At 43.7% G+C, this 25,428-nt stretch overlaps 2 protein-coding genes and 1 long non-coding RNA gene across 9 annotated transcripts in view; 1 reads left to right on the top strand and 2 right to left on the bottom strand.

Moving 5' to 3' along the window:
* Positions 1 to 25,428, bottom strand: part of LOC148659660 (butyrophilin subfamily 1 member A1-like) — a 179,114-nt gene that overhangs the window by 30,209 nt on the left and 123,477 nt on the right. For 3 of the 7 annotated variants that reach the window (XM_088637478.1, XM_088637477.1, XM_088637479.1), the window contains exon 1: positions 279 to 448. The exons of 1 other annotated variant lie outside the window; for it this stretch is intronic. Coding sequence is in view for 3 of the 6 variants with exons in the window: in XM_088637481.1 (XP_088493607.1) it covers positions 19,234 to 19,784 (551 nt within the window). In the remaining 3 variants the exon portion in view is untranslated. Of the gene's footprint in view, positions 1 to 278; positions 449 to 18,943; positions 19,785 to 25,428 lie in introns of those variants that run through there. 3 more of the 7 variants (XM_088637481.1, XM_088637473.1, XM_088637480.1) reach the window with 1 other exon arrangement.
* LOC148659667 (uncharacterized) lies at positions 925 to 4,259 on the top strand. Its single transcript, XR_015939764.1, has 2 exons — positions 925 to 1,024; positions 1,146 to 4,259. It is a non-coding gene; the product is annotated as an uncharacterized LOC148659667 (long non-coding RNA).
* LOC148659666 (butyrophilin subfamily 2 member A1-like) overlaps positions 7,820 to 25,428 on the bottom strand; it is a 38,126-nt gene continuing 20,517 nt past the window's right edge. The window contains exons 3-5 of the mRNA XM_088637553.1: positions 13,022 to 13,096; positions 9,051 to 9,398; positions 7,820 to 8,547 (exon numbers count right to left, since the gene is read on the bottom strand). Coding sequence (XP_088493679.1) covers positions 8,456 to 8,547; positions 9,051 to 9,398; positions 13,022 to 13,096 — 515 coding nt within the window. The 3' untranslated portion in view covers positions 7,820 to 8,455. The remainder of the gene's footprint in view (positions 8,548 to 9,050; positions 9,399 to 13,021; positions 13,097 to 25,428) is intronic.

Raw genomic sequence — 25,428 nt, 5'->3', positions numbered from 1 at the left:
AAAGTGAAAGAAAAACCTTCAGCGGGAGCCATGAAATTTACTGTTTACCTGTTAGATCAGATGCGGCGCAAATCCAGTGAAAACAGTGATATCATGCACTTTCAGATTCACATTAATAATAACAGTGAAAATACAGTGAAAACTGTGATATTATACACCTTCAGATACACATTAATAATTAATCTGTTGTTTGAATATTTGTACGGTCTGACTGCTACAGGACAGGTCTCACCCTACAGTACACTGTGCTGTTAACTTGTGTGTGACAGGATACTTACAGGCTGCATACTCTGATCATACCGGTCTGAGCTCCACTTTCTATTGTTCATAAAGAAATATGTGATTCTCTGATGCCTTTTTATGATTAGATTTGAAAATCAGCTTGCTCTTTATCGCAGTAATGAACTAGTTTCACTTTCACTTCCTGCTGTAACACACAGAGGCAGGAGAGGATTCTGGGAAACTGGGCTGTGGCTTCAGGGTGTGTTGTTGTGATCATGCGGATCAAGCACAGATCAGTGTTCAAGAACGCAGGAGCTCTGGGACTTTCCTGTGAAACAGGTATATCAAGCTGAAGCCCAGCTCTTCTTGTCCACAGTCTGCAGGATGTGGCTCTTCTCTCTCTTAAAGGAGAAGTTCAGCTCCTGATTACCTGCCTGTGAGGCAGTGAGATCCTGAGTGAGGGAAAGGAGCTGTCAGGATAGGAGGTGTGTAGAATTATCCTCCTCCTGACTAATTAAGACCTCTTTGGAGAAAAGGGATTTGTCCAGAGTCCAGTCTGGAAGGAGAGTGTGTGAGAGCTCCAGTAGAGAGATCTTGTCTCTAGTGATGATGAGGCAGGTTTACAGGCCTGTGGGCTCTGCAAGTGAGGGGTGCTTGAGAACAGAAGGGGCTCACAGGTGCTGGACAGGGGGGCTGTGTGCTGGTTCCTTTGCCAGGTTCAATGGTGATGAAGGAACAACCAGCTGCACCAGGGCTGACTGGAGGCGTCAGCACCTGGAGGAGTGGAGCACCGCTGGGTGAGGTAGAGTGTACCTGTCACCATCGTCATCCCTCCTCTAGAGGGTGCTCTGGCCCTTTTGTGTTGAGTTCATTATCACGTTCCCCTGCCCGTCTTGTTTCTTAATTTAAACCCAGTGCTCCAGAAGCTCAGGGCTCTGCATTGGAAGACTGATGCCCGAGGGCCCTCCTACCATCAAGTCACCCTGCATCCGTGGCTTGAGGGCACAGGCTTCCTGACACCGTCCAGACCAGCTGAGTCCGGGGCTCGGAGCGCCTGGCCTCGTCACTACATTTTTAATCTCCTGGTTCCATGTCTCTGTTCCTGCTTTTAATCGTCTTGTCTTGGATGGATTCCCTGGTTTCGGATTTTGGACTGCGCCCGGATTTCCTACATTGGACTGTTCCCTGGACGCCTGCGCTCCCCCCTTGCACCTGATCACCATCAGCCCCGCCCCCCGTTCGCCATCCCTTCTCTCCCTGACTGTGTTTTCCCCGTAGCCCTTTTCCAGTCACTTCCGGATTATACCGTCTGCACAGGGTCCTAAACTACACATCCTTACAGTACCTGCCCCCCACAGCTGAGAGAGAGGAGTCCTGATGGCACAGGGGGAACCCAAGTGCTCCCTGGGCCTGAACACCAGCAGACTGAGGGGTGTCTCTAAACAGCAAAGCAGCTGCCGTATATAAAGATCTGCTGGGAAAGGTAGTGAAGAGAGCTGTTTGAGGACTGTGACCATAATTTAGGTGTCAAAATAAGAGAAAAGATCGGGAAAGGAATAAAAAAAACTGTTTCAAAGTCTAAGCCTCACTAAGAGGTGAAGTGGATCAATCAGACGGAGAAGAGAACCAGACATTGCCTGGATCAGACTGTCCCTGCACACTGAGCTCACAGACAAGGAGCACACCGTGAGGACGACAGACACTGGAGAAGTTAGAGGACAGTGGCTGAGACTGGAGGATGTTGTCTGTGGCTCAACAATATTCCAGCACTCCACAGTGGGGCTTGAATGGATTTAAAAAAAGACATGTCTAAAATCCTGCATGGAGATTTCATGAAGCACCTCAGTGATTCTGGGAAAAAAAAATGGCAAAAGGTGTTGTTAGATTAGACCCGATTGCAACTTTCTTGTATAAATGCTGAGTGTTACAGTACGTCTGACACAGACCCAGCACAGCAGATCTCCTGTCAGCACTGTCTCTGCAGACAAGCAGGGTGGAGGCAGCATCATGCTGTGGGGATGCTCCTCCTCAGCAGAGACTGTAGAGCTTGTTAGGATTGCAGGTATAATGGACAGAGCAAAGTACAGGCAAATACTGGAGGAAAATATGTTCCAGTCTACTAATGACTTAAATGTACTTGTAGCGGCGAGGTTTATTAAAGTACAGGAAATAAGGTTTCTGCTCCCTTGCCAGTCCCTCTCTCCTTCATCTCAGTGGTGCGTGATAAAGAGAGGCCATTCCATTTGGTTCAATTAAGGTTTTTCTAGCTGATAGAGTGTCCTGATAAGGAGCATCTCCCAAAGCTGGTACCTATCAACCACCTTAATAAATGCTCATTTGAGGCGCCTAAAAGTCTGAGATTTCAAGGGAAAGTGTTATTTAAAGTTGGTTTACGACCCTAAGGTCAGAGTGCATGGTTACTCATCATCAGCCAATCAGGAACTGGCAGATTAACCCCACGTGGGTCTCTGATGCCCAGGAAGCTTTTAACCAATGAACAACCTACAGTGCCTCCAGGTAAAAACAGGCAACACAGAGCACAGAACAGTTCGTAAAACGGTTCCAAAGGGCAGGACGGCCCACAGGGCAGGACAGTTGGGAAGGGCAGAACAGTTCCCAAGGGAACACAGTTCCCAAGCGCAGGGCATTCAGCCTCAGAGCACCTCCAAAACATCCTGAGACTCAGCCCGGACCACCATGTAACAGCCAGTGTGTCCGAGTGCAGGATTTTCCTTTGTTCTAAGAGTCGAGAGTGGAGGTTGCCAGAGAGTAACCAGAAGATCCACCCGAGGTTAGCACCAGCAGCAAGCCTCCTGAACAGGTCGGAACTGTGGACAGCTGAATCACTATTCAGAACGATCGCTTCATCAGGAACGAACCGGTCCTCTTCCTGACCTGCTGGGACCCACAGTCACTCTTCTCCTGTGCACAAACTCTGCTAGTTCCGCCAGCACTAACTAGCGAGTCTTCAGTGAGCACGTCGCAAGCCACACCGAGCACTGCTTGGCACCGAGCCAGAGAGCGCCGATTGGACACAGCAACCAGCCTGCCACTGTTCTTTGTGCCTGCAGGAGATCTGAATCCCCAGAGTTTGGATGAGTATTCAACTTCACTGCATTACAGCTCGAGAATTCAATTGTTATCCCAACCAGTTGATATCAATTTAATTCCTATGAGTGATGTACTTGCTTTGCACTGTGTGCAAGAACACATCTGTCCTTTGAGGACTGAGGGACACTCTGACTGTGTTACTGCTGTACACTACACAGTCACAAAGAGGAAAAGAGCACATTGTCACAACTATTGTAAGTAACTACTGAGAAATCTAGATGCAATAGGTTACAGATGGCTATATGGCCAGCAGCCAAATCACCCTGCAACTCACAACTGGTAACCCACTGGACCTCAGCAGGTGTGAGCCTGGTCAGTACCTGGATGGGAGACCTCCTGGGAAATACAAAGGTTGCTGCTGGAAGAGGTGTTAGTGGGGCCAGCAGGGGGCGCTCACCCTGTGGTCTGTGTGGTCCTTATGCCCCAGTATAGTGACAGGGACACTGTGCTGTCCTTTGGATGAGACGTAAAACTGAGGTCCTGACTCTCTGTGGTCATTAAAAATCCCAGGGCATTTCACGAAAAGAGTAGGGGTGTTACCCAGGTGTCCTGGCCAAATTTCCTTCTGGCCTTTACCAAACATGGCCTCCTAATAATCCCCATCTCTGAACTGGCTACATCACTCTCCTCTCCTCCCCACTGATAGCTGATGTGTGATGAGCGTTCTGGTGAACTATGGCTGCCATTGCATCATTTAGGTGGGGGGGACACACTGGTGGTGGTGGAGGGGAGTCCCCTTTACCTGTAAAGAGCTTTGAGTGGAGTGTCCAGAAAAGTGCTATATAAATGTAAGTAATTATTATTATTATTATTATTATTATTGTCAACAGTTTCCAGTTCTCAGGAGCTTCAACAAAACAAAGAGATGTTTGCTGAGATTCAGGGGTGATCAAAGCAATAATAAAAATAAAGTTTACCTTTGTTAATTAAGTTCTAGGTAAATGATTTAGTGCCTGTTACGTCCCAGTGTGTGATCTGTGTGTTTTATTTATGTTCTACACTGCTGACCCTTGATTGTTCTCCCTCCCTCATTGGCCCACTATTACACCACTGCTCTGTATGACAATTAGCTTCTCAGCCATTCAGAGTGCATTTTATTCACTATATAACATGGAGGTTTTCTGAAGGAAGAGGCCTTTTGTTTGACTTCGGTCCTGTTTGGTTTTGGTTATTGCTTCGGGTTTGTTGGTTTGTTGGTTTGTTGGTTTGTTGGTTTGTTGGTTTGTTGGTTTGTTGGTTTGTTGGTTTGTTGGTTGTGTTTGTACAGCTTCGGTTTTGTTGGTTTCTTTGTACTTTTGTTTGGTTGTGTGTTTATCCTTGTTTTGCCATTACCTTGCCCTGACGTGTTACATGTTCAACGTTTGTGTTCTTTTGTACCCTGTTCCTGTTGATTACTCTCGTTTTCCCTTATTTGTATTCCTAGTTCACTTGTTTTGTGTGAACTTTTGTATATAAGGTTAGTTTAGGTTGTTGGGTACATTCTACACACTTAGTTGTTTTTGTATTAGTAACACTAGTTTAGTACGATGAGTGCCGTTTGTCTTGTAAGGTTTTGGGTAGTCAATGGAGGTTAGCTAGGGTGTTGAAGACGCTGAAGACCGTGTGTTTCGGGTTTTCTTTTGCAGTCAGGTTAGCTTTCCCTCATTTTCCTAGCCAGCTTCATTTTGTTTATTTTCTTTTCCTTTGGCACAACTCTAGTTCCTTACCCCTGTGTGTTATTGTGTCTTACCAGTCACTTATTCAAATTAAAATCATCACTTTTGCACTCACCTTTGTTATCACGCTTCCTAGTCCCTCACCAGAACCCACCTGTTTCCAAAAGCATTATCCTAAATGTTACAGCCCTTTACCCCTAGACACTTGGGGTCGTAACAGTGCCTATCAAGAGTTCAGAAACAGGGTATAAAAACAAGCAGAAGAGAGGAAGACAAGAGGGGGCAGGAGCACAGCAAGACAGAAGATCACCAGGAAAGAACAGGCTGGAGTTCAGTATTTGAATCCTATTAAGAGAGCTTGCTATCCTGAGGTTTTTATGGAGCTCTGATTTCCTGTGTAAATCCTTTGGTTAAAAGAGGCCTCTCCTGGCTAGTGTTAGTGTTAGTGTGAAGAGGGAGATATGTTCCCTTTCATTCTGCAGCAGCTGGGTCTGCAGAGAGATTTAACCACATGTTGTGTTTTTAGTTCAGAAGGCAGCTTTCTCTTCTTTTGGCCTTTGGAGGTGTTAAATACATGGTAGCCGTCTGTTTTTCTCTGAATGTTTAGGATATGGGCCTCTGAAACACCTCCCTTAGAAATTTGTACATTGTGTAACTTGTGTGTTGTATGTTAACATTGTGTGTTTAGTCTGTGTTAATAAATATTTGTTTAACCAAGTTTGCCTGAATTACTACTCACCAATGTTGTACCAGAGGACAAAGAGCTCATGGGCCTCTAACTATACCAACCGCTCAGATATATTCTTGACAAAGCTCAATTAGGATTGTAAAGAGGTAAGATTATTAATTTACTTCTTGACTAACATGCTCAATCATTTCTGTTATTCTCCATTTTCATCATCCCTAATTGTAACAGTCTCATAATTTGGCACATATAAATTTAACAACAATGCAAAACATTTTGATAAATAAGAATACTATGAATTAATACAAATCAAATGATCTCTTATCAGCTAATCTAGCACCCTGAAGTTTCTATCCAAATATATGAAAATATAACAGAGCTCATATCAGCTTTGTCTCCCAGCTCTTCTTCGCCCTGCTCCTTGTCTGTCACCTCTCTCAGTTCATTAACCCTCCATCAGTTCACCTGATTCTCTCCCATCACTCTGCAGCATGTGAACACACGCTCACAGGTTCCAGATCAGGATGTCAGAGTGACCACACACCCAGTCTGCACCAGTCAGAGGCCTGAGCTGTCAAGGCACACGCGTGTTTCTGCGAGAGGACAGTCCTTCAGGCAGTGTGAGGACTGTGAGGACATGCAGGAACGCATGTCTACAGCAGACACCACACAGAGACGTGGTGTGTTCTTCTCTTTCTCTGAGAATGAAGAGATACAGGACTGGTGTCTGACAGATATACTCTCAGCACTTCCCGTACTGAAACTACAGCTCGTATTTTTACTGCCTGCACTTAAGGATTTAAATGCCATGTGCCATGTTCTCTTTCTGAATTTTATTTGCTTTCTCTCCAGTGTTATGTTCCTATCATATCATCTACAAAACCACAAGTTTTCAGTCTTTACTAGAAACTAGAACACCGCTATAAATCATGTTTTGTCTCCTTCTCAGGGTTTCTCTGATGTTCAAGATCCAACATCTAAACTGCTTTTCCTAGACACAGAGAAAGTATTTATTATCCCAAAAAGGGCAGTTTGTTTTATAGTAGCAGAGAATATAAAGAAAAACACACAAATGCTGTACACAATACAAATATACACTGTATTGTCAGAAATTAGAACTGTAAACCTGTTTATCTTCAGAGGTGAAAAAGTGTATCTGCTCTGTGAGGGGAGTATTCGGGATTCATTAAAATCAGGGTGTGAGGGGTCCTCTAGGGTGGAATTTGCTTTAAGCAGGACTTAAATCGATAGATGTGGGGTAGGTGTGAAGACTTTCTGACACAGCTTGACAGTACTCTTCACTTCGATCTTTCTCCTCAGCTTCAAATTCACAAACCAGCAGATCAGGACAAAGAAAAGACTGGTAAAACATTTTAATAAATTGTCAACCTTAAATTGTTTAAGCTTCCTTAAGAAACATAGTTGCTGTTGTCCTTTTTTGAAATCTTAACTTGCAGTTCAGCCCTTCCACTGATTCTCCCCTGATGCAGGTTCGAGTGGGGTTTGAGGGATCTTCCTGAAAGCGATTGAAAGCTCCTCCCACTGAACTGTGACCAGCCAATCATTCTGCTCTGAACTGGCTGAATACATCTGTCACTCATGTGTCTTCTGCTCTCTGATTAGCCTGCCAGTCTGTCAATCACCAGGACTCCCTGTTACATAATTGAAGTTGTAGATTATTGTGTCTTCCACTTTATCAAATGACTCGCTCTGAAAATCAACTCTCATACCCAACTGCTCTAGAAAACTTTGGTTTCTAAACAGATGAATCTACCTTTTACCACACAGTACAAAACCTCCAAGCACACAATTAACAGGAAAGTGTGGAGTGAAATTGGTACCATATGTTACTGACAAGAGCCCAGCCCAGCTTCCTGAGAGAGTGAACAGCACTCAAGAGCAACACTGAAGCTCAGAGTGAAGATCCTCAGTTCAACACTATCAACAAAAATATATTAATGTTAAATATATCTGATATTCCTTTACAAAAAAGATTTTCCATCAAACAGGGCCGTTTCTGTGCTGTGTAAGTGTCTGAAGCCATTATGGTTCAAATAGGTTATTTGCAATGAGACGGTTATTTCAATAAATAGCAACAACGTTCTATCAAGAACTTTTGACATTAAAAGAGGGTTTCAGCTTAATGAACTGATAAGATCACTTTATTAGCCCTATACAATTTCTTGCATTAGGAATATGTCTTTCCACAGACCCCAGCTTACACATTAAGTTTATATACTTTGTGAAAAATGATAATGTTTTAACCTTTTCTGCAAATATGCTCGTTATCAGAGTAAACAAAAGTATACTTTTAGAATTTGATTAATAGGTAATATGGAATCGCGTATGTAAAGAAATTAATAACGGTGTAACTATATTCATGTACTGTAACACAAACAGTAGTATAAGACTCTCTATTGATACAGTATGTGTACTTCTGTTTCACTGTTTAGCACATGACTTCGTCTGTGGTGTGATGGCTTAAGTGACTGACTCACAAGGCTCAGGTTGGAGGTATGAGCCCAGCTGTCGCCATGAGTTTTCTTTTAACAAATAAACATTTCTTTGAAAAACTAAAATTGCAAATATTATGGGCACTATATTGACATTTTTTATATTTCTAAGTACATTAGTACTTCCATGGGTGTAACAATAGTCCAAGACCGGGTGATCCATCCTGACAGACGAACAGAGTTACAAGCCGGAGCGGGATCTGGCGGAGGGTCGGGGGAATAAAAGGGGGTCACGGGGCCAGACGCTCCCTCATCCCGGACCCAGAAGATCAGGACACCGTGATGAAGCCTGTGCCGCTGAGTCGCTCCTGGACTTCCGGGTGTCCATCTTCCACAGCTGAGCCCAGACTGGCAGGAACGCCTGGCTTGTACAGCAGGGGGGGCAGGAACCGGAGGCAGGTGCAGGAGATCAACACTAAACTAGGAAGGGCTGGAGCCTCCTTAAGAGGAGGGGCTTACGAGCGTGACAGGGGCTCAACAAGTAAAGGTGAATTTATTATTTTTGGGAAAACATGAAAATTGTTCTGATCCGAGTTTCAGAGTGAACACAATTCAAGAGAAGGTTTTGGTTTTTCACTTAAAACTTCCACAATTACTGTTAGAAAGTCTCACTAAGGTCTGAGATGTTTGTCATGTGATTTGTCTCTGCTGGGGATCAGAGTCAGACAGGTTTCTTATTAATGTCAACTTTATCAGTCTGTGTTTGAAGTGCTCCTCAGTGAAGGTTATTATTACGATTACATGTAGTATCAATCAGTGATATTCAATACACCCACATTATCATACAAATGTTTTATAGAATTGCTATTATGCATCACAATAATTATTTTGTTGGAAACGATTAGTTACATTTTAAACACTCACCTCTAACAGACAGGTCAATAACAGTGTCATCTTCCCAGAAATCAGACAGCACCATACATCTGTACTGTCCATGATCAGAGCGGGTGATGTTTCTCAGTGTTAAAGACACGTTGCCCCTGGAGAGCTCCTTGGAGAAAAGCTCCACCCTTCCCTTGTAGGCTGGGTCCTGTCTGTCAGAGTTATACCTGCTGTTCTGGTACAAACACACAGGGGCTGTATAATCTCCTCTAAACCACCTGATCTCCAGGTCCTCTGCACTCTCTCTGGTTGAGAGGTAACAGGGCAGGACAGCGTCTTCACCAGGGGACACAACTACAGGAGCAGGTGGACCAACAACCTGTAACACCTCTGGAAGAGAAAGAGCACACAGTCTGCATGAGCCTCCCCCTCTACACAGCTGCTCACAGTGTGAGCTGGTCCAGCACTGTCTCAGGATCAGCCCCACACTGACCCCAGGAATGTCACTGGTGAGGATTTAGTGATGTTTTGGTTTAACCCACTTGGATTGATTGGAAACACTCCTATTGTACTGTCTCATTTTTAAGCAAACATACCAGCCTGAGTTAGTTCCTTTAAGGAATGTCAGTAAGTTAATATTTAGGGATGTTATTGTTTCATTGGTAAAGGTTTAAGTGTTTGTCTTTGTTTAAAAGTGTATATAAAGTGTACTCCATAGTGTATGGAGGTTGTGGGGGTCAGATATGAATACTGAATTCTTGTCAGTCAAAATGTATTAAGTGGTCAGGTTAATAACATTAATATTGTTAGCTGTGAGTGAAAATAAGTATAATTATCATATTAAACAGTACAGTACATGTTATGGTATATTTCAATCCTTAAGCTCTGTGAAGTTGCCCCCCTCCCAACAAACAACACAAACGATGAAACCACATTCATTAGTGCTGCGTTTGTTTGTGGTGTTGAAGCAGCAGCCTTTCATTCTCAAGATACAGCGCCTTCTTTTTTCATGAGTGTGACATCACTCAGCCCCCCTACAGCAGGGCAGGAGAAGCAAACCAGCCTCAACTGTTAGTGCTCTCTTTGTGCTAGGTTGTGCTGTTGAAAGTAGCTTCTGAGCTGCTTTCGTTCCCGAGATACAGAGTCTTATTTTTCAAGTCACGTGACTGCCTAGACAGCGCCTGCTGTTTGCTTTCTCAGCCAGTCCGGAGGCAGGGGGATGTGAAATGACATCTGTCTGCAGTATTTTAATACACCACAAGAGCTGCCATTTGAGTCTTTGAGAGGGAACTGTAGCAAACAATTGTATTTTCTTAAAATAATTTAAGTAGCATGTCATGATACCTCATAGCTGGGTCATCTAAGGAGCTTCTCACTGTATCCTTTTTAAATACATATGGATACATAAATAAATACATCTTTCTGTTAGCTGAGTTTTTAAAGCTGGGCCTTTCCCCATGGACCTGGTGCTTCTGAAGTGTTTTTTTCTTAAATGTTCCTCTATCCTGTCCCTGGGGCAGGGGGTTCTTCCCTGACATGAGAATTGCCTGACTAATTACCATTCCTGCACAGCAAAGGGGCTTTATGACAGTGTTTGTGCAGCTCTTCTTCATTTGAGAGGAGGGTTAGACTTAGATGGAACTTCACCTGTGGTGCTGGGTACATTAAAACCCTTCATACATGGATCGTACAACCAAATCATACAAAATTAAAAAAGTCAACAGTCTAGTGTGTTATATATTATATAAATATTGACATTACCCAATAGGCTTATAAAAGAGGTGAATTAATTATAAAGACGCTGGTGAATAAGAGGAAGAAGGTGATGAGATATGTCCCTGAATCCAAGCATCTCCTTTTTCATGGTGAAGAAGAGACAGAGTGAAACCCTTAGACTTCAGCTGTCTAATGGACACAGGTATAAAGCTGGACAGACTGGCTTAGTCTTCACAGGCAGGGACATGTCCTGATCCAGGTGGGAAAAGGACATACAGAGGGGGTGATAGGACCCAGGACAATATCATTGTCTTTAAATACAGTGACCAGAAATACACACATACAAATACAAAAACTACAATAAAACACAATATAAAATTCTACAAGATGCTGTGTGTTATACAATAATACAGGTATTTAAGACAATGCTGCTAGAGCTCACTATTCTACTACTGAGAGACACAACCTGTTCTGGTTGGAGATGCTAAGAGACCCAAACCAGGATGCTGAATGTAAGGACCGATTATATAAAACAACTGTAAATGGTTTGCAGTGAGTGTTCTTGTACTGCTATTGATGATTATGGTGTTAAGACTGTGAAGTGTTCCTGTACTGCTGTTGACCATATCTTTTATTTTATTCATATCAGGTGAAGGAAATTATCTCGGCACCACAGGCCTAAGCTATCAGCTGCAGACTGGAGTTTAGCCTCTGACATAGACGTGTCCACAATCACTGTGTCACCAGAGTCTGTAAATATACACGTCTGGTCTGGGCTCCTCCTGTCACCTGTCTACAATGTGAGAAGACCAGGAGAAATGGCTGAGCCTTGAGCAGAGCCAGTGGAGATCAATGTCATTGTGCTGGCCTGCTGGTTGAATCTGACACATTGAGGCCTGTCTCTTAGGAAAGAAATAATCCAGAAAATAAGCTGTGGTTTTACTCTCATTTTAACAGGTTTCAGACACATTTTACCATAATGTGGGGTTAAAAACTGAATGACTCTGGTAACACTGAACAGGAATGTTTATTCAGACAGACACTCTGTGCTAATTGATCAGTGATGTGTAAATCATACCATCTGTGTTTGGGGTACGTGTATGTTTAGGTCTCACTGTATGTCTGCAGCACTTAGGAGACTGAATAAGTTTGTTCTCCCTGTGACTCCTTAAAAGTCATAAAGACTGTTTATGCTGTTAGTTATTGTGAGGATTTATCTCACAATGCCAGCAGCCATATCACCCTGCAACTCACAACTGGCAACCCACTGAAGCTCAGCAGGTGTGAGCCTGGTCAGTATCTGGATGGGAGACCTCCTGGGAAAAACTAAGGTTGCTGCTGGAAGAGGTGATAGTGGGGTCTGCAGGGGGTGCTCACCATGCGGACTGTGTGGGTCCTAATGTCCCAGTATAGCAACGGGGACACTGCTGTCCTTCAGATGAGACACAAACCGAGGTTCTGACTCTCTGTGGTCATTAGAAATCCCAGGGCATCTCTTGAAAAGAGTAGGGGTGTCACCCTGCTGTCCTGGCCAAATTTTCCATTGGCCTTTACCAGTCATGGCCTCCTAATAATTCTCATCCCTGAATTAGCTTCATCACTCTGCTCTCCTACCCACTGAGCTGGTGTGTGGGGAGTGTTCTGGCACACTATGGCTGCCGTCGCATCATCCAGGTGGGGCTGCACATTGGTGGTAGTGGAGGGGAGTCCCCATTACCTGTAAAGCACTTTGAGTGGATTGTCCAGAAAAGCGCTATATAAGTGTAAGCAATTATTATTACCTGTGGACTGTCATCTGTGTGAGCTGAGAGCTTGAAGGGGACAGTGTGGATATTTGAGACACATGGGAGAGTATTGTGGCTCAACGATCACATGAACAACTGGAGCTAAACTTGAAGACAATCCTGGACATTATCATGAACAAAGGGGTTTAAAGAAGGAAACAAGAAGGACATGAGGACGAAGGGAATGAGTGTGGCAGAGACTGAAGGGGTAAATGGGAAGACATGTCTGATCCCTAAGGAACACCCTTGACCAGCTCCATGCCCATGAGGAATTCCACTGGGCACACAGGAGCCTCACTGAGACATGGTTAGTGAAATTGTCTAAGGAGTGAGAAAAGGCATTTTCAAAAAATAGCTCCAGACTCCCCTGTCTCATCCTGGGTGATTCTAACAATTGTAAGATGAATAAAAACCTGCCTTCATATTGTCTGCTTGACCTAGGCACAGAACACAACCTCTGTTACAGTAATATAAAAACATGGCTAATGAAATGAGGGTCTCTCCTCACTGTACCTGATACTGAAGCAGAGGACTGGAGGAGAAGCAACAGAGTCACAGAGAGCCACTCTGAACTGTCAGACTTCATACCTGAAATACAGAAAACACTGAGATTAGTCAGACAGCATGCCTGAAATAATGAAAGACTCTGTCATAATCTCTGATATAAAGAAACAATCTGATTAATCAGAATTCATCTCAGAATTCAGAATTCAGATTAGTCAGAATTCAGGATTTTTTCTCTGACTTGTAAGAAATAATCTGTTAATAACAATTAATGTTTGGTCACACTTCATCTCAGAAATACAGAAACTGGAATGGGTCTAATCAATTACAGAAAAAAAACTTCAGTCAGATATTATCTACAGTAGGAAAGAGAAAAAAGTCAGATATTTCAAATTTAGTATTTCAAATAATTAAACAAAAAACACCTGATCTTGGATTACATTTAAAAATCAACTCTGATAGGACAATATTTATCTCTAAAATAAACACTCTGGTCAGATTTCATATCTTAGATAAAGACATGTTCTAACTGGCAGCCCTTTTAATTAAATTGCAATTGTAACATTTTGAATAGTAAGCCTTCACTGAAACAGACACTTATAGTGAATGATCCAGCTGTAGTACAACAGTAAGGAGTGTCTCTGCTTCAGTCCTGACCTGACTGTTCACTCACACACTGCTGTACCTGACTGATCTCACTGTCACTCCAGCACACAGCAGCTTCAGTCCTGACCTGACTGTTCACTCACACACTGCTGTACCTGACTGATCTCACTGTCACTCCAGCACACAGCAGCTTCAGTCCTGACCTGACTGTTCACTCACACACTGCTGTACCTGACTGATCTCACTGTCACTCCAGCACACAGCAGCTTCAGTCCTGACCTGACTGATCACTCACACACTGCTGTACCTGACTGATCTCACTGTCACTCCAGCACACAGCAGCTTCAGTCCTGACCTGACTGATCACTTACTCACTTCTGTAACCAACCTGATCGCATTGTCACTCCAGCACACAGCAGCTTCAGACTTGTACATTGAATCTTCTTCAGCATATAGATCAACTCTTTGATCAGTGACTGTGTTGTCTCAGAGCTGATCTGTAATTATTATTAGGTGCTGTAAGGTGGTCTTTTCTCCTGTTTAATCCTCCATCTTATTCACAGTAACTGCTGTTCACTACTACAGGGACACAGTTCTCTTCCTTCTTTCACTTTACCAGCACAGACCTGTTCTTTCAGCACAGACTCACCCAGCCTGCAGAGCAACATTCCCACTGAGCTGAGTCTGTGTCTGAGCTCTGAACAAGGACAGGAGAGCAGGTGGGAACAGGCAGAGCTTGAATCTTGTCTACCGTTGTATTTCTGTCACTGGTGTTTTATTTATTTTGCCCAGAGAGTTATTGATTAATTTAGTATAATTAACGTTGTGTTTAATTTGCAAGTGCAGTTCCAGAGACAGTACAGTGAGCAGGACAGGGACACTCAGAGCTGTGTTCTGAGCTCTTTTCCAGAGACAGTACAGCGAGCAGGACAGGGACACTCAGAGCTGTGGTCTGAGCTCTTTTCCAGAGACAGTACAGTGAGCAGGACAGGGACACTCAGAGCTGTGGTCTGAGCTCTTTTCCAGAGACAGTACAGTGAGCAGGACAGGGACATCAGAGCTGTGGTCTGAGCTCTTTTCTGAGACAGTGCAGCGAGCAGGACAGGGACACTCAGAGCTGTGGTCTGAGCTCTTTTCCAGAGACAGTACAGTGAGCAGGACAGGGACACTCAGAGCTGTGGTCTGAGCTCTTTTCCAGAGACAGTACAGTGAGCAGGACAGGGACATCAGAGCTGTGGTCTGAGCTCTTTTCTGAGACAGTGCAGCGAGCAGGACAGGGACACTCAGAGCTGTGGTCTAAGCCCTTTTCCAGAGACAGTACAGCGAGCAGGACAGAGACACTCAGAGCTGTGGTCTAAGCCCTTTTCCAGAGACAGTACAGCGAGCAGGACAGGGACACTCAGAGCTGTGTCTGAGCTCTTTTCCAGAGACAGCAGTGAGACAGCAGTGAGAGTGCAGTGAGCAGACAGGGACACTCTCCATAGAGTCTATATAGATATGTGATTCTTCAGCAGGGGTGTGTGTAACTGGGAAAGTACAGTGTGATGCTGCACACCAGTGATCTAAAAGAGAGAAAGACTGAAAGACAGGATGAATGAAGCTGCCACAGACAGGGTTGAGGGACTAGTTGTAGGAAACAGAAAGTGAGATGAGATGAATGAGCTGAAGGTCAGAGATGCCAAAATAAGCAGCTAAAATTCAATTGTCTGAAGACAGAAAACTGCGACAGATTTTTTTCCCTGAATTCTTCTGTTAAAAGAATAAATAATACAGATGCGCTGTGGTGAAATTTCTCCTCTCATGCTGTCCGCTTTTTGAACAGGCTGTAAACCTGGACTGTGTGTGCAGTCAGTAGGTACAGTATTCCCCAGCAGACACTGCAGTGTCACTGACTCCTGCGATCTCACTGTTTTATTTATTTGGATAGTCTGATGCAGGAGTGCACTGCTGTGTAAAACTGTCCCACTAACCCATCAGTGCTTATTTTCTCTCTTCTAACTGTACTAGTGACAGTTTCATCAAATGCCAAGATTACACTGCTGAGTCATGATATTTTTACCACATCACTACCACAACTCTAGATGTTACAATGCTCTACAGCAATAATACAGTTTTAAATTACAATATATAGAATTATTTGTGTTTGTATATAGTTATTAGGGAACTGATAATTGCATTTTGGATTTGAATTATGAAAACAGTAGTACAATATGGATAGCTGTGGATTTTACTTCACTGAATTTGTTAACGTACAGTGGACTCCGGGATTATTGGCACCTCTTGATAAAAATGAAGAGAAAGGAGTATAAAACACAAAATGACCCACAATGCCACCAGTCCGTCTGTTTCTTTACCTGAGACCTGAGGATTATTCTTGGCCTCCCTCACCCTCCTTCTGTCTGTGTCAAGATGGCGGCTCCTCTTCCTGCCAATTACCCACTGTTCCGCTGGGGCTGGATTGCTACATTATTGCTCTGATGGTGGATATTGGAAATTTTAAGGTTTTACTTATTTTTTGTACCCATTATTAGCTTTGTGAAGATCAACAGTGGTTTGCCTCATCTCTGTTGTTAGTTCTTTACCTTCCCCATGCTGATGGAGGACAAAAGGTTTTTCTGTGTGTGTTTCATCATTTTTATACCCCAGGGAAACAGGAAGACACTAAAGTACACCCATTAGTTGAACTAATGTGAATTACACACAAAATTGAACTCAAACAAGTATAAATATGTTATTTTTTCAAATGCGAAATGTGAGAGTAGGTGGTGTCTTTCTGCCCTAAACGTACATTATCAGGCTTGGAGAGATTACTTGTCTGAATATAAGAATACGACAGAGTCTGCTAGATCCAACTAGTTCTCTCACATCATTGAAAATTACCATAACAACCCCAGACACCTTTTCTCCACCTTTAACAGAATGCTAAACCCTAACTTCCTCACTGCAACTCTGCAACAATTTTTAGATTTCTTTAGCTCCATGATCAACAACATCCGGCAACACATTCTCTCCACAACACATATTATTTCCACACCTCCTCCCTGCTTCTCATACTTTTCAGGTTCCCTTCTCTTCAACTTCTCTCTTCTCTACTCTGCATCCCTCAGTAAACTAGTTTCACACATGAAACCCACCTCCTGTATATTAGATCCCGTTCCCACCACTATTTCAATCCTGTTTCTCTTCTCTCTGTCCGGATGTCCTCAATGAATCCATGAGTACCAACGATCCTCAAAACTGCAGCCATCACCCCTGTGCCAAAAAAGCCTAACATGGCCCCGGACAACCTAAACAATTGTCACCCCATCTCCAACTTACCCTTTCTTGCAAAAACTCTAGAATGTGGTGTCATATTTCAATTACATAACCACCTCATTGTAAATAACCTTTTCCAGCCCCTCCAATCTGGCTTCTGTCAACTTCACAGCACAGAAACTGCCCTGGTCAAAGTCACTAACGATCTTCTAATAGCTTCTAATTCTGGTTCTCTTTCTGTCCTCATCCTTCTTGATCTTAGTGCTGCTTTTGACACTGTTGACCATGACATCTTACTTTCTCGTCTTGAGACTGTGTTTGGAGTTTCTGACACTGCTCTCAAATGGTTCAAGTCTTACCTCACTGATCACTGTCACTTTGTCTCTCTTGGTGGATATAGGTCTGAAATTGGTTTTGTTAAGTCTGGTGTTCCACTGGGTTCGATACTGGGTCCCCTACTTTTCAGCATTTGCATGTTTCCACTTGGTCAGCTTTTAAGATCACATGGTCTCAACTAACATCTGATGATACTCAAATATACATTCATGCCAAACCTGACACTGATGTGATTGTCTCTATTCTATCTATTTGCATCTCTGACATAAACTTGGATGACTCAAAATTTCCTTAATCTAAAATGTGACAAGACTGAAGTCATGCTTATTAGCAACCCTCATCAACTTCGTAAGCCAGTCCTGTAATCCTATCTGTGGATGGTTCTGTACTTGAGCTTCAGTTTAAATTGTAAAACCTTGGGGTGATATTTAATTCAAGCATAACATTCCACCAACATGTGCAGCATATTGTCAAAACATCTTTCATTCACCTCAAAAACATAGCTAGACTACACCCTATGCTATCACTAACTGTGGCTGAAAAGCTGATCAACACATTTGTTTTCTCCCAAATTGATGCTAATGCTTTACTCGCTGGGGTATCTAAAGCTTCTTTGAACAAACTGGCACCTCAGTACTTGTCTGAATTAGCATTGTTGTAACAGAAAGAATAAGGTTCTGGATCCCGAGATGAAGTAAAACAGATGAGTTTATTGCATGCAAGGAACAATAAAGCCGAAGTCTTGTTACCCGCAAGAAACAACAAAACCGAAGTATTGTTCGATGTGCCGGTACAAACTTTTAGGTTATATAGTCCTTCCTTGCTGCTTCGGACGTCATTCGGTGTTATGGTAAGGGGGGGTCATGGTATTTGGCCAGTTAAGAGACCCTGGCCAAATGGTCAGTTTAAGATTAAGCCCCCAGGGGGTTCCTTGCTCGCATCTGGAATCCTTATCAGTTAACCCCCTTTCCTGCCATAAACCCCTGTTGCTTAGAAGTCTAATTTTCAGGCAGAACTGACTTAAGTTATTAACCCTTTTTACATCTTGTCTCTTACTTCAGCATCAACCTACACCCCACCTCACAACCTTCGCTCTTCTAATTCTGGTCTCCTTACTGTCTCACAAGGCCGTCTACACTCTGTGGGTGACAGGGCCTTCTCCTGTTACGCCCCCAAGCTCTGGAACTCCCTTCCCAAGGATATTAGAGAGTCACCTTCTCTAAACTCCTTCAAATCCAGACTCAAAACCTTCTTCTCTAGAAGAGCCTTTAATGAACTGGTCTCATTCTTTACCCCTCTGCTTCTTCTATATTTAGTACCACCATCTACTGTCTCCTCTGTGTATTCTCATCTTGGTTATCTTGTGTATTTTTATTGTATATTTTTTATTGTTGTTGTTGCTGTTGTCATTCTGCAAAGTGCTTTGAGAAGTCACCTTTAAAGGCACTATATAAAATAAAGTTTATTATTATAAGAACATAAAATACAAAATACTGAATATGGTAATATATCCCCGTCTTAAGGGGAGCCGGGTAATAGACTGGCTGTAGCTGCTCATAGATGCAGCGCTGGTAACGAACTACAACTCCCATAAACACCCTGAGCCACTTCCTGTCTGCGTCACAGTCCCTATTCCTCCTGGCTGTGGTGATGTCAGCGGGTCCCCCCCAGTTCTGGCAGCTTCACAGCTGATTGTGTGCAGTCACTGGCACACAGGAGAGACTCACACGAGAATGCTTTCTTAAAAGTTTAATTTTCACAAAAGTCAGAAATAAAACATGGGAGGGTTTCCAGAGATATTTACAAGTCAGGAGTACAGCAGGCTGCTAACGAGGTATATCTCCCTCTCTCGAACATGTTATTTTCCCCTGTTTAAAACTTTTACAACACACCAACTTTTTAAATTACTATGATATTTCATTTTCTCACTAGCTGTGGGGGGTGCTACGTGCAACTCAACACAAATTAAACACTTAATGAATATTAGCAGTGAGACCGAGAGCTGGGAGAGAGTCAGCCTGTGTTCATGAGTCAGTGACGGGTTTAATCTCCACACTGACAGCAGGCAGCAGCACGAGATCTTTATAAAGATCCTCAGTCCAGAAGACAGGATAGATCTTCTCCCCCTGAGTGAAGACCATGTCAGTGAAAGTGTAGACATGAGCTCTGGACTCCACTGTGTAAAAGGAGACCTTCCTCTCCTCAATATCCACACACACCCCCAGCTTCCTGGGCCGCAGACTGAGGGGGAGATGGGTCTCAGGGTCAGTGAGAGCACAGAAATCAGACTGGTAAGAGAACAGACAACAGTAACCCTGCTGGGAAGAGAGGCTGAACCATCCTTTCCTCTCTGCAGACTCTCTGGTCACTCCTATTCTCCACAGGTCATTCACCTCCACCTCCCAGTAGTGTCTCCCTGAGGTGAAGGCCTCCCTGCTCACAACACAGAACCTGGAATCAAATCTGTGAGGATTGTCAGAGAGATCCTTCTCCTCCTCTCCCAGTCTCACTCTTTTCCCATCCTCAGACAGTTTGAGCTGGCAGTGAGCTGTATCAGGGTCCAGAGTCACAGCAGCTGGGGAATAAAACAGCAAACATCACAAAAGATTACCGAAAATTAAATTAAAATGACCCTCCTCACACACACACCAAAAGAGAATAACAAGTAAATGACTCATTACTTCTCTTCCCTTCCAGAGAAAAGACATTCTGTCATTGTTTCACTAAGTATTACACATGCAAGTTGTAGTAAATTGATATCAGAATATATAAATTAAATATTGCAAAATACATTTAAATGTCTGCCAGGTGACTCTACTTATTTTTCTAGGCTGCAGGGTTTATCCAGATGTCATATTGCCAGAAAAAGAATTGTGAGCTGTAGTGTGTTGTGCAGTGCCCACTGATGTTACTTCAATTCACAGAGTTCATTGGTCCACACCAGCCTCCGTGTCATTCTTTGCATTTATGCAAACATGCAACCTATTTTGGCGATGAGGATTGAAGTCAATGCGTGGCTCTAGGCATTTCAGGCAAGATCTGCTGCTTTTACCTACTGATTCACCGGACCAGACTGCAAACGGTGCACTGCAGAATCTGGTAGGGCAGCTTCAGCTTGAAGAAGGGGGATGAAACTTGAGGAATGGCTCGGACAAGAGGTGCACTTGCTGCATTTGATCAAAATGCTCAAACACGGAGGAGTACTGTGAAATATTGGAGCATTTCTTTATTGCCAATGGAATAGAAAACAGTGCTAAGAAAAGGTGGGTTCTCATCAGGCACACATCTTGAGAAATGTATTAAGTCTCGATAAGCCAGGAAACAGATCATATGAAGATCTAGTCACGTAGATCACTTTAACCCCAGACCGATTGAGATTGTTCAAAGATTCGATTCTCGCACAAGGAAGCAAACCGAAACTGTAGCTGAGGATGTAGCAGAGCTCCATAAATTAGCGCAGGATTGCAACTACGGTAGTATGCTCTCGCAAGCACTCAGAGATAGGCTGGGATGTGGAATAAATGACCAGATCTGTTATAACCCCATTCCGCACGCGCCCTCACTAATTGCCTCATTTTTCAAATCATGCCTCAGCTCTCCACTACTTGAACCCTCTCGTCTCGCTTTTCCACACTCGGGATTAGAGTCCCCCCTCATCGGATAATCTGAACTAAACGCTCCGCATAGGGTCCAGCTCTGTATTACGCTGCTGGGCTAACAAGATCCAAAGGAGGCTGTTGTCAGAGACAGATCTTATGTTTGCCAATGCACTAAAGATCACACAGGTCATGGAAACAATGTGCCAGATTTACATGTGAAAGCTACCACTACGGCCTGCAACAGTATAAGGGGATGGATTAACTGGCCTGTAGTGTTCCAAAAGAAGCGTGAGAGCCGAGCTGCATCCCCGAATAAAGAGCGTTACCGCTGTACAGGAAAACACCCATAGTGCCTATTCTGCAGCCAGATGGCTCAATTAGACAATACACACGCACAAGGGAATGTTCACCTACAACCCTCTGCTTTTTGGGGTATCATCAGCACCTGCAATATTCCAAAGAAAGATGGAAGGCTTGTTGCAGGGCGCACCAAAGGAAGAGCATTCAAAAAATCTGGATGAAGTGCTCAGTGGGCGGCAGGAAGGCAGCTTGCATGTAAAAAGAAGTAAATGCCCACTGCTGGAAAAGAAAGCACACTACTTAGGACACAGAGTAGATGCAAAAGGGGTTACATCCTTCAGAAACAAAAGTTAAAGTTAAAGCTATTGTGGAGGCCCCCATCAACAAACATTACGGTGCTCAAGGCTTACCTGGGTTTACTTAATTATGCTGCTGGCACCACTGCATGAGCAGCTCAGAAAGGATGCAGAGTGGACATGGAGCTGAAGACAGGAAAAGGCTTCTCCAGTCAGCAAGTGCGTTGGCTCAGTTCTGTGCAGACAGTTGATTTTATCATATGATGTTGCACCATATGGTGTTGCCGCAGTGCTGTCCCACAAGATGAAAGATGGGAAAGAAAAAAACACTTGGATTTATGTACAGAACATGGACATCTTCTGAGAAAAGATGCTCTCCATTGGATAATGGACTGGCAGTTATTTTTTTAATACAAAGGTTCCTCATAAACCTCTATGGTCAAGAGGCTGACTATAAGCCTCTAATTTCTTCAGTGAAAAAAAACCTGATCTCAAGGATTCAAAGATCGCCAGTTTTACTCCGGGCTTTTGAGTACTGAATTGCCTACTAACCAGGCAAACACCACAGCAATGCAGATGCACTCAGTAGACTTCCAGTTCCAGAGACAGTCGAGGACGAAGAGTTGAAAGGCCAAGTTCTCATGCTGGAACTGATGGATGATGCATGTAATCACAAATCAAGAAGTGGACAGCAAAGCATGTCGCACTGTTGCAAGTACATGAGTACATCTTGCATGGATGGCCTTCTGTGACAGATCCCCAACTCATGCCATACTACTCATGCGGGCTGTCTCTGAGTGTGCATGATGGATACATCCTTTAGGGGGCCAGAGCAGTCATCCCTCCGCAGGGACAGTCCATTCTTCTGAAAATGTTGCATCAGTTACATCCAGGGATGTCCAATATGAAAGGCTTGGCCTGGTCTTACGGTGGCCGCATATGGATCAGGATATACAGAGGGATGTTAATAGGTGCATTGAATGTCAGAAAATAGGGAATCACCAGCAAACACACCATTGGGAATAGCCTGAACAAGCCATGGTCTCGGATTCACATAGACTACGGAGGGGCCATTCCTTGGACAAATGTTTCTTGTGACTGTGCCCATTCAAAGTGGATGGACGTCTACTCCATGAAGACTTCCACCACACAGGCAATGATTGAAATGCTGAGACGAAGCTTCAGCACCCATGGATTACCTCAGATGTTGGTGTCAGACAATGGTACACATTTCACAAGTTCTAAGTTGACCAAATTAATTAAACAAAAAGCAAAATTCCTGAATCCGCCATGTAACATCGGCACCCTTCCATCCATCTTCTTATGGGTTGGCAGAATGCACCGTTCAGACTTTCAAGGGGCGGATGAGAAAAAAGCAAGGGGATGGCATTGAGACACGAGTTTCAGGGTTCTTGTTCAGTTACCACATCACTCCTCAGGTGAGGACAGGATTATCGCCTGCAGAAATGTCTAGAAGACTAAGGTAGTGGATTGGCACAAGCCAGGCCTAAAGTCTAAAATCAAAAGGAAACAAATGAAACAAAAAGGTGATCATAACAAAACAGCCAAGCTGAGATGTTTTTCACCAGGAGATGCAGTTTTCATGCAAAACTTGAGTTTGGGATTGAAGTGGGTACCAGCTGCCATAGAGACTTGCTCAGGTCCTGTTTCATATACAGTGATCCTAGGAAATGGTCAGAGAATGAGGAGACATGTTGACCAAGGCAGAGCACGGTATCTAGATTCAAGCCCATCACCAGATTGCTCCCCAGATAGTGGCAGAGAATGCCAAGAGCTGGAGCCTCTTCCAGCTGGAGGACTTGTTGGGCCTCAGGAGAGTCCTGATGCAGAATGAAGTCCTGCTGTGACGTGATCTGTGATAGTGGACACTTACCTGCTGCACAACCTGTGCAACGCTCCACAACCTGTGCAACGCTCCACATGAGACAAACATTCTCCAGCCTCCTTGAAAGACTGTTAGAAGGGAGTGAGATCATGTTCCAGAAAGGGCAAGAATGCACCCTGATTTCTCACAGAACTCAGGCAGTCTACTCCCCTGAACTGCCTAGTTCTAGATATTGTAACGCATACGGCCGACATTGCAGGTTGTGCGAGCCGGCCTACCAGCGCAGAGACATCACTACCCTGCCCTGTGAATAGCAGGGACCGCAGGCGTAGGGCAGATGGGAGATTTCCCTTTTTCACAGTGACTAAACTTTTCAAACAGCATTAATTAACACAGTACTGACTGGACTGCAAGAAAGACTACAGCCCGACCACTCGCTTTCAAAAACCTGTCTTAAAACAGTGTATTGCAAAGCCCAGTTCAGCAGCTAGTTCATGTAAGACCATTTTCCTGATGTAGAATAAAAAAAAAAACACTGTATTCAAAGACTGCATAACCCTTGTTTTTTACAGAAAAAAAAGCGGCAAAAGCAAAACCTTACTGAAATATAAGAAAGCTTTCACACTTTCAAAATGTGAAGACCAGGAGAGAAAGACGAGAAAAACAGAGGCGCTCATACTGACTGCTCACGCTCAGCTGTCTGACTCTCTGATAGGAGACACCAGCTGTCAATCAGTGAGCTCTGACCACTGAGAGATGGGGGCGGGGCTTATACATGTTCATGGGGAGGGGGTAATTTGCTTATCTGTCTGTCAGTCAAGTGAAGAGATTATCAACTTTCATTTTTGGAATCCTGATGCCTAGAAAGACTGACACAGCTACCTACATGAATTTATAAATACACAGAGCATGTTTGAGTGATGAGAGAAGGCACCCTCTGCTGGACAAGAGTGGAAACCGCAGCCCTGAAGCAGACATGACAACATCTTCCACTGATATTTCACACTTGTTCTGTGTAGAACAGGACACAGTGTCAAACACTGACTTATTCCACAGAAGAGTATCAGCCTGGAAACACAGACACACTCACTCTGCTGTGATTAATGGAATAATATTCAAGTTGAAGTTTGTCATTTCAGCCATATACATGTATACAGAGAACAAGATATCATTCTCCAGGTCTACGCTCTGAATACACACAAGACAATGCTATAGACCCAAGCTTCTCAAACTATGGTATGGAGCGCCGCCTGGTGGAACGCCATATGACCCTGGAAATTTGTTGTGTACACTGAAAAATTGGGACAGGTTTTCATATTTTTTATTTTAATTAAATTAGTTTGTGTCAAATATGCAGCCTACGTACTACATTATAGTCCTGGGAAGAGCCTCTCATTACCAGATAAATACCCCCTGAGTGAGAGGCTATAGGCATCTGCTTCAGCTTCCTTTGTAACCAGACAGGTGTGGTGCCACCAAACCATGAACCTCAAATCACAGCTCACAGTAAGCATGTCACCTTAAAATGTGCACATCTGAGAGTCCTGTAATTAATTCTGGCAGAGGGAACCCCTCCAGGCTCCCAGATTTCCTGCTGGTCCCCTTTAGAAGAAGCCTGCAGAGTCCACTGTTCAGACTTTCACTCTTCAGATTAACTCTTCCTTCTTCAGTCAAACTCAGGCAGTCCAGAACAGGTGAATTCCTCTCAGCTGTTCCATGTCACTCAGATACAGTATAACAGAGACACCCTGGTGTACTGAACTCAGATTAACCCTTTACACCAAGTTTACCAGCTTCACCTAAGTCAATACCAGTCACCTTCCATAATGAGACACTGGAGCAGAAACACCAGTTAGGAACGTGTTCTAAAGGGATGTTAATGCAGAAACATACAGCAGATATTAACAGTTCTGTGTGCACAGGGATACGTGCTGTACAAAGAGATCAAATACAGACCTGCAGGGTAACATACACAGAAGAGGACAGGAGATCAGCAGTAAAATATTTTCTTTGAAGAGGGAACCACTAAAAACATATAAACTAAAATACTATATCCTCCATCAGTAACAGTAATTAAACTGGAGTATGTTTAGTTTCACTAATGGATAAAGACTGAACAGCGTTAGAAAGAAAACCCAAGGGTACAGCAAATTAAACCACTGAACCAGAGAGCTGTGT

This window comes from Lepisosteus platostomus, chromosome 6 (genome assembly GCF_059453375.1).
Source record: "Lepisosteus platostomus isolate fLepPlt1 chromosome 6, fLepPlt1.hap1, whole genome shotgun sequence".
Taxonomy (NCBI): Eukaryota; Metazoa; Chordata; class Actinopteri; order Semionotiformes; family Lepisosteidae; genus Lepisosteus; species Lepisosteus platostomus.
This window is presented reverse-complemented; position numbering and strand designations above follow the sequence as displayed.